Source organism: Symphalangus syndactylus, chromosome 8 (genome assembly GCF_028878055.3).
Source record: "Symphalangus syndactylus isolate Jambi chromosome 8, NHGRI_mSymSyn1-v2.1_pri, whole genome shotgun sequence".
NCBI classification, from domain to species: Eukaryota; Metazoa; Chordata; class Mammalia; order Primates; family Hylobatidae; genus Symphalangus; species Symphalangus syndactylus.
Window position 1 is genome coordinate 53490624 of NC_072430.2, and position 10024 is coordinate 53500647.

Sequence of the window (10024 nt, forward strand, 5' to 3'; positions counted from 1 at the left end):
GGGCAACATGGCAAAACCCCATCTTCATAAAAAAAAAAAAAAAGTACAAAAAGTTAGCCAGGTGTGGTGGTGTGCACCTGTGGTCCCAGCTACTTGGGAGGTGGGAGGATTGCTTGAGCCCAGGAAGTCGAGGCTGTGGTGAGCCATGATCTTCCCTCCAGCCTAGGCCATGGCCATAGAGTGAGATCCTCTCTCAAAAAAAGAAATATGAAGAATAGAGGTTTGACAGTCACATCATTTGAGATCTCCTTATCCAAATGCATGGTCAGAGTTTGAGTCACTTGTGGAATCTTTGAGTAACTGAAATAAAATGCAGTTGATCAGAATTCTTTGGTAATTTTTAGTATGTATCAGTGAGTTTTCTCGGAAGACATCCTGTTCAAAAAAAAAAAAAAATGTTGAGCCTAGGTGTGGTGGGTAATGCCTATAATTCCAACACTTTGGGAAGCTGAGGTGGGGTGGATCACTTGAGCCAAGGAGTTCAAGACCAGCCTGGGCAACATGGGGAAAGTCTATCTCTACAAAAAAATACAAACTATTAGCCAGGCCTGGTGGCTTGCGCCTGTAGTCCCAGCTACTTGGGAAGCTGAGATGGGGAGGATCAATTGAGCCCAGGGGGTTGAGGCTGCAGTGAGCTATGACCACGCCACTACACTACAGGCTGAATGACACAGCAAGACCTGTCTCAAAAAAAAAAAAAAAGTTGAACGTTTAGTTTCTCTTCACTCCCAATATTTAATTTCTGATTCTCAAAATGTTAATTTTTGTAACAACCGTGTCAAGTACCTTCGATGTAAGAGGTTAAATAAGCAGCTGTGTGACCTTACTCCAGTTTTCATTGTTTAAAAACTGGTTGATTAAGGTAATCATAAATTTCCATCAAATTTGCACACTTTTGAAAGGGAAAAAGGTGCTTTTAATACCTGTCCTGGGGACAAGAGCAAAATGGGACTCTTCAAGGCAAGCTGTTTCATGTTGGTTGTTATGGTTAAATGTGACAATAATTGTAAAGTATTGAAGCAGTGTTTTTAGTACAGAAAGTTATTATTCTCCAAAAATGTCTTAGGCGTGGTTCAAGAAATTATATATCATCTGCTTCTCTTATAGAGCTCTTGTCAGGTAGAATTATGTAGTCAATGTGATGAGTCTAAAGAATACCCTGTCTTTTTCTTTCTTCCTTTCTTTTCTTTTTTCTCTTTTTGTTTTTTATTTTTATTTTTAAAGAATTACCTTAACTGTCTTAATTTAACTAACCAAACATTTATTTCCTGCTTACTTATTTTTCGTGCACTGAAAATATATGTATAAATAAGGTAAAGTCTTTGCCTTTGAGTAGTCACAGTCTAAATATGCAGTATGTGATAAACAGTGTAGTGCAATTGTTTTCAACCAGGGGTGTACATTAGAATCACTGGGGAGATTTTTTAAAAATACTGATGCCGTACCCCCACTTCAGTTCAATCATAATCTCTGAATATTGTCCCAGGCATCAGTATTTTTATCAAGTTCTCCACTTGATTTTAATCTACAGCAAGGGTTATGAACTTTTGGTTTCCTGGAGAAACAGATAAGCAAAGAATGGAAAACAGTCATAGCAGGTATGTGGAGGATGCAGTGGAATCAAAGAAGAGAAAATTTCTTATTACAGGGTAGGAGAAGAAAGTTTATGGAGGAGGTAGATGCCTGAGGATAGTCTCAAAGAATATATAATAGTTTGCCTGAAATATAGGTAGGAAGGATAATTCTAACACAAGAAAAAATAGTCTATAAATTCATTTTGGGATCTGGCATTAAATGAAACTTAATGATAGACAAAACTCAGTTATGAAATGCTTTATATGTCCTTCTAAGAGTTGGAATGCACACATGATATTTATTGCCTTAGTTGACACTTTCTTAAACATTTTGTTAATTGATCACCTCTCAGCCTTTTGGCCAAGATCAAGCGTAAACATTTTGTTAATTGATTGTGTAATATCTTTCCTTGACCTGTTATAAAAGGAATCACTTATTTAAATAAAGAGAATACAATTATAATTTTAAGCAACTTTACTTACTATTGTAGAATAGGAGACTATCAGCCAAAATATGTTTTATATCTAAATAAAATTTTTAAAATGTTTTTCATGGCTGGGCATAGTGGCTCACATCTGTAACCCCAGCACTTTGGGAGGCCAAGGTGAACAGATTACCTGAGGTCAGGAGTTCGACACCACCCTGCCCAACATGATGAAACCCTGTCTCTACTAAAAATATGAAAATTAGCTGAGTGTGGTTGGTGGCGCACACCTGTAACCCCAGCTACTTGGGAGGCTGAGACTGGAGAATTGCTTGAAGCCAGGAGGTAGAGGTTGCAGTGAGATTAGATGGTGCCACTGCACTCCAGCCTGGGGAACAGAGTGAGACTCAGTCTCATATAAATAAATAAATAAATAAATAAATAAAATATTTTCTTATATCTATAATGTAGTACATCATTTAAAGAGAGGAAAGATATTCATTTACAAGTAATTTAGTAGATTCTGCTAGACAAAACAAATTCATGTGAAGGATTTGTTTATTCATTCATTCATCCATCCAAAAAATATTTGAGGTTGAACAAAACATAGCCTATTTCCCCACCATTTTATAGTTGAATGTTCAACTGTATTCTCTTTCATAATTATCTGTATCTTCTCCAGCTGTTCTTATATTCCAAAGTATTCTAATTTGGAGTTATATCTCTTTTAGAACAATGGCTTCAAGCACTGCAACTGTGGACCCTGTCATTTCATAACACAATTTTTATTGCATAGAAAAGGAATAGCGCAGCTGGGCACAGTGGCTCACACCTATAATCTCATCACTGTGGGAGGCCGAGGCAGGTGGATTGCTTGAGCTCAGAAGTTGGAAACCAGCCTCGGCAACATGGCAAAACCTGGTCTACAAAAAATACAAAAATTAGCCTAGCTGGGCATGGTGATGCACGCTTGTAGTCCCAGTTACTCAGGAGGCTGAAGTGGAGAGGACAACTTGAGGTGGAGGTTGCAGTGAGCTAAGATTGTGCCACCAAAGTCCAGCCTTGGCGACAGACCCTGTCTCAAAAAACAAAACAAAAAACAGGGAAGCATTCAAGTTCAACCATAATCAATTAACTAATCCAAAACCCAAAAACAATTTAAATGACCATAAGTGGGAAAACTGATAAATTGTATTACATGATTGTGAAAGTGAATGACCGATAACTACATATAATATAATGAATGAATCTTTTTTTTTTTTTTTTTTTTTGAGACGGAGTCTTGCTCCGTCCCCCAGGCTGGAGTGCAGTGGCGCAATCTCGGCTCACTGCAAGCTCTGCCTCCCGGGTTCACACCATGCCATTCTCCTGCCTCAGCCTCTCCGAGTAGCTGGGACTACAGGCGCCCGCCACCACTCCCGGCTAATTTTTTGTATTTTTTTTTAGTAGAGACGGGGTTTCACCGTGGTCTCGATCTCCTGACCTCGTGATCCGCCCGCCTCGGCCTCCCAAAGTGCTGGGATTACAAGCGTGAGCCACCGCGCCTGGCCAATGAATGAATCTTAATGTTAAGTGTAAAAGCAGTTCACAAGAGACAGCTATAACATTTTAACAAAGCTGAGAAGCAAAACTAGATAATTTTTTTTTTTTTTTTGAGACAGAGTCTTGCTCTGTCACCCAGGCTAAAGTGCAATGGCGTAATTTCAGCTCACTGCAACCTCCACCTCCGGGGTTCTAAGCGATTCTCCTGCCTCAGCTTCCAGAGCAGCTGGGATTACAGGCATGTGCCACCACACCCGGCTAATTTTGTATTTTTAATAGAGATGGGGTTTCACCATGTTGGCCAGGCTGGTCTCGAACTCCTGACCTCAGGTGATCCTCCCACCTTGGCCTCCCAAAGTGCTGGGATTACAGGCATGAGCCACCGCACCCGGGCCAAACTAGATAATATTTTGCTTGAAGATACGTGGTAAAACGATTTGAAAAAATAGGTATTTATGGCCAGGCCCAGTGGCTCATACCTGTAATCCTAGCTCTTTGGGAGGCCAAGGTAGGTGGATCACTTGAGCCCAGGAGTTCAAGACCAGTCTGGGCAACCTGGTGTGAAACCTGGTATCTACAAACAAAACAAAACAAACAAAAAATCCCCGGTATTTATTAAGCCAAAATTCATGCTTGCAAATTGCCTCCAGGGAGGAATGCAGAGTGATAGGTTGAGAAACAGCACAATAGTAGATTTGACAATTCTTGTAATATTATAGTTCTTTTGTTGGGAAGTGATTTCATAGATACGAATTTTATAGTTTCATATACACTCTACATGTATTTTGCTATGTATCAAATCCTATGTAATAAAAAATTTTAAGACAAAAACATCAAGCAACTAGTCTGTTGGTTAACTGTATTGAATATTGTTAAGAAATGACCTGGCCAGGCGCGGTGGCTAACGCCTGTAATCCCAGCACTTTGGGAGACTGAGGCGGGCCAATCACGAGGTCAGGAGATAGAGACCATCCTGGCTAACACGGTGAAACCCCGTCTCTACTAAAAATACAAAAAATTAGCTGGGCATGGTGGCGGGCGCCTGTAGTCCCAGCTACTCAGGAGACTGAGGCAGGAGAATGGCGTCAACCCGGGAGGCGGAGGTTGCAGTGAGCTGAGATCGCGCCACTGCACTCCAGCCTGGGCAACAGAGCGAGACTCCATCTCAAAAAAAAAAAAAAAAGGAAATGACGATTGTTTTTGAAGACCACTAGTATCCATGAAAAAGTGGTTTCAGTGTAGTGGTGAGTTTAGAGAAAAATCGGAGGTGAGGAAGTAGAGACAGTGAATATAAACATTGATAAGTTTTTCAGTAATAGTAGATCATAGGGTTTTGTTTTGTTATAAGGTAGAAATATGGAACATTTTTGTATGTTGTCAGGAATGATTCAAAAAGTTATTTAATAGCTTCATTTCCTCAAGTAAACCATCTTCTATCAAGTCTACACAATTGCTCCTGCCTAAAACTAGGAACCATCTTTGATTCCTCTCTTTCTTCTTGCTCTTTCTCACATTCAATCCATCATCAAGTTACAGTTGTCAATTCTTTTTTTTAAATTTTTTTTTTTTTTTTTTTGAGATGGAGTGTTGCTCTGTCACCCAGGCTGGAGTGCAATGGCGCCATCTCAGCTCACTGCAACCTCCGCCTCCTGGGTTCAGGCAATTCTCCTGCCTCAGCCTCCCAAGTAGCTGGGATTACAAATGTGTGCCACCATGCCCGGCTAATTTTTGTACGTATGTATGTATTTATTTATTTATTTTTGAGTTGGAGTTTCACTCTTGTTGCCCAGGCTGGAGTGCCATGGTGCGATCTCGACTCACCACAACCTCTGCCTCCCAAGTTCAAGTGATTCTCCTGTCTCAGCATCCTGAGTAGTTGGGATTATCGGTGTGCACCACCACACACAGCTAATTTTCTTTTGTATTTCTATAGAGACGGGTTTTCACCATGTTGGCCAGGCTGGTCTTGAACTCTTGACCTCAGGTGATCCACCTGCCTCGGCCTCCGAAAGTGCTGGGATTACAGGTGTGAGCCACTGCACCCAGCCTCACTTTTTATTCTTAAGAGACGAAGTCTCACTATGTTGCCCAGCCTGGTCTCCAACTCCTGGGCTCAAGCAGTTTCTACAAAGTGTTGGGATTATAGGCATGAGCCACTGCACCCAAGCTCCTATCACTTCTGAAATAAAATCTCCTCTCTTACCTAGCCTACAAAAGCCTTTGCACTTGATATTCCCTCTACCTAGAACACATTTCCTCTGCCTCTAAATATAGGCTCCCTTTAGAATCAGATCTGTGCTCAAGTGTCACCACCCTCAGACAGGCTTCCTTAATCAATCAGTACTCTAATCGGGTCCTTCATCATACTATTCTATTGTCCTGTTTTAGTTTCTTCATAAGATTCATAACAATCTGAAATCGTAATATTTATCTGCTTTCTTAAGTGGTTATCAACAGTCTTGCTCTGTTATTCAGGCTGGAGTGCAATGGCATGATCTTGGCTCACTGCAATCTCCACTTCCTGGGTTCAAGTGATTCTCATGCCTCCATCCCCAAGTAGCTGGGACCACAGGCTGGAGCCACCATACCTGGCTAATTTTTGCATTTTTAGTAGAGACAGGGATTCACTATGTTACCCAGGCTGGTCTTGAACTCCTGGCCTCAAGTGAACCACCCACCTCAGCCTCCCAAAGGGATGGGATTACAGGCATGAGCTACCTTGCCCAGCCACATTCTTGTCATTTTTTAAAGCAATGTACCCTCAACCCCAAAAATAGGGGTTGGTACTCATAAATATTTGTTCAATGAATGAATGAATGAATGAATGAGAAAAGAAAATTACCTAGGATGTATATCCTGTGTGGTCATGGAGATAATTACATACATAAACATGAAAATGAAAAACAATGAAAATGAATATTCAAAATATTTCTTTGAATAATAAGTGTACTTTTCCCCAGAAATCAAAACTACACAATTTTAGCATAGTTTGTTGTTCAGAATTTGAATATAAATTTGTGGATATTATATATGTAGTTAATTTATAAAAGGGTAGAATTATGAAAATATAAACCTTTTATTATTAATACAGTTTTTAGTGCCTCTTATATGGTCAGTTAATAAAGTTTACTTTGAGAATTTGACAACTTTAAAAAATTTATATATATTCAACGTTTGAAATGTCAAATATAAGTTATTTTTTAAATGCCAAAAATATTCAGTATTATACTAAACAACGATACTTTTATCTTTTCCTAGGATATTATTGCTGGATTCCTATATACCATTTTAATCTTAGCTGTCTTCTATCCATTTGTGGACCTGATTGACAACTTCAACCAAACTCACAAATATGCTCCATTCATCATCATCGGGCTTCATTTAGCTTTGGGGATCTTTTCTTTCACTCTTGACACCTGGAGCACATCCCGAGGAGACACAGCTGAGATACTAGGAAGTGGTGCTGGAATTGCATGTGGATCTCATGTTACTTATAACATGGGTCTAGTATTAGATCCTTCTCTAGATACATTACCTTTAGCTGGGCCCCCCATTACTATGACTCTGTTTGGAAAAGCCATATTGCGGATCCTTATAGGGATGGTATTTGTACTAATAGTCAGAGATGTAATGAAAAAGATCACCATTCCTTTAGCCTGCAAAATCTTCAATATACCGTGTGATGATATTCGAAAAGCAAGACAGCACATGGAAGTTGAACTTCCTTATCGGTATATTACCTATGGAATGGTTGGTTTCTCTATCACATTTTTTGTTCCTTACATATTTTTCTTTATTGGTATCTCTTGATGGAGAAATATTGTTTATGATAAGAAAGGAGGGTATCAGTTACTGATACCCAAAAATATATTCCAGGTAAAGCCAGGTCAGAGTTAGGCTTTTGCAGGAATTTAACTTAAATAATTATTTAAGTAAATTCATAAGAGTCAGTGCATTTTATCATTGCACATCCAGATACTGTTTTAGGTGAGGTGAGCTATTTCATTACTGAGAAAATGATAAGTATCCATTTAGAATGTTCATGTAATGTTTGGAGAGTTTTGTATTATGGATTCAACTTATATATAATATATATAAGGTACTAATATGCAATTATATATCTGATATATATTATATATAAAATAATATACCTAAGTTTTTTTAAACTATGGGAGTGTATTATAAAATCAATAATAATATGCAAACAGTTGTGCCTGTGTATTTGAACTAAATACAGGTATGTTGTTATTAACAGATATATTTAACATTTATTTACTATGGGAGCCATTTCCTAATTGAATTGCGTAATTACTAGACCAGAATACATATGCTACTATATGTTGATTTACTGCCTGTTTTTACACTGCCATTACCTTTCATGTTATCCATGATGTTGAACATGGGAGGCATTTTTAATGGACCAAATTTTTAGAAAAATTAGTTTTTGGATTTTTTTTAAGTTCTGTGTACTGTTTTGAATGTACTTTATTTGCAACTATTTTGGACGTCAGTTTAATAATTCAGGTACTGAATTTTATTGCTTGCTTATTGTGCCTTTCCGTTGCTAAATTAAGAAATGCTATGTATACTGTGATGTAAAAATAAGACATTAACTTTATCTTAAGTTACATATAATCAAGCAAATATTTTAAAAAATGTATGTCAGGGTGACAGGCATAAAAGTAAATTGCCCTTAACTCTTTAGCCTTTATTTAGAAAGAAATGTGGAATGGGCTAAACTTTCTCACCAATTTATTAGAAAGCTAAATGGATAAATACTTCCCTTTTTGTAGATATTTTTCTGTGCATTGTAAGTTATAGGAACAGGATATATTTTTTGTACATTGTCTTGATTGTTTATACTGCAGGTAGGTATTTCCAGTGAATGGAAACGTAGTTGAAATTTATAGATGGGACAATGCACATACTTCATATGTAAACAAAGCATTTTTCTAAATAATTTGGAAAGGATTGGATTTAGCACTGTTAACTTTTAATACCCATTTATTGGCTATTTAAGGTAAATTATAAAACCTAAAATTAGTATCAGTATTTTAGATCCTATTATTTTTTCAACTTTCTATTGTTTTCACAGTGGAAAATTTGCGTATAGTATTAAACTATTCTTTTTTCTGTCTGCCTTTATATTTTGAAGTGTGGTTGTACTTATGTTAACATTAAGTGTATTTGTAGAAAGTTTTTCATAAAGAAGATGATTAACTTTCCATATAAATAAATACCAGGTATGAAATTACTGATTTTAGTGCAATATCTGTATGATTATCCAGAGCTATCACTTCAGATGTTTCTATTTTGGGCACCATAACTATTTGAGCTCATATTTTTATAATTCTGATTGAGAATTTAGGGGCATGGTAATTTTTACCAAAACTGAAGCTGGTAATTTTAAGTAAAGCTACTAAATTTACCCTTTACTTATTAGTTAAAAGGAAACCCATGCATGTAGGAAAATATTGGTACGTTGGAAAATGTGAAAAGAGCTTTACTTTCAAAATGTATGTTTAATCAATTGAATTTTAGGGACCGTTTTCCATAATTTGGGCCTATGCTATCCTGTTGATTTGTATGTCTAGCTTAAAAAGTATTTGAAAATGTTCCATTTCTTTGTGTTTTATTATTTTCTGTCCTATGACAGTTCTATGCTAAATGTATTTTAAAATAAAAGCCAAATTGAAGATTGAAGAAGGTTTTGCTATGTTTTGTTTGCCTTCCGGGCAATTGTTTCTGTTTTATCTGGTAGAGATTTTAAAAATATGTCTTGGGTTTTCATTCTAGCACATATTTCCTCTGAAGCGTTTTGTCCAAAATCAAAGTGCTGTTTTGGCAATAGAAGACATTGAAGAAATTCTTTGAGGTACAAACTGACTTTGGTTCCATTTATGATTATTTCTAACATTGTACTTTTAGTAAAAAGTTTAATAATATTTCTTTTAAAAAGCTTATGCACAAAAATGTTTCAGTAAAATGTGACTAATGGTATTGTAGGTAGTTTACTGCTTTTCCATGAATGTCAAGGATTAATCATAAAACTAGGAACAGGTACTTCTTCAAGCAGAATAAAACATATGGACATTTTATTTTGTAATTTTAAAATGCCATGATGTGTGAACTGCAAAAACCAGGTCTGCCAGAAACTAATTATATGACCTAATATAAAACAATGCTACTTCAAGATTGACACAATTATTTTTATTTTATTTTGTAGCTTTCTTTACAAGTAGTGTTTACTAAATATATATTTCAAGGACAGCATAAAAATGAATTCAGTGAAATGAATAGAATTTAAAAGCAAATTTTCCCTCACCCTCCCTGTCATTCATTCCCTTAAAGGCAAATTTTAACAGAGCATTCAATAAAGATAAGTAAATACTAAAGTGGTTTTTTAAAATATATAATCACAAAAATTTTTAAAAGCTACTCAAGTGAAGCAGTGGGAGTGGAGAAAGATGTGATCACACAGTT

General features: G+C 36.8%; 1 protein-coding gene across 1 annotated transcript in view; it reads left to right on the forward strand.

Annotated features, from left to right (window-relative positions):
* The window catches only part of SGPP1 (sphingosine-1-phosphate phosphatase 1), a 46633-nt gene extending 37386 nt beyond the window's left edge, over positions 1 to 9247 (forward strand). Inside the window, exon 3 of the mRNA XM_055289136.2 lies at positions 6800 to 9247. Within this exon, the coding sequence (XP_055145111.1) occupies positions 6800 to 7351 (552 nt within the window). The 3' untranslated portion in view covers positions 7352 to 9247. The remainder of the gene's footprint in view (positions 1 to 6799) is intronic.
* The last annotated feature ends 777 nt before the right edge of the window (positions 9248 to 10024 follow it).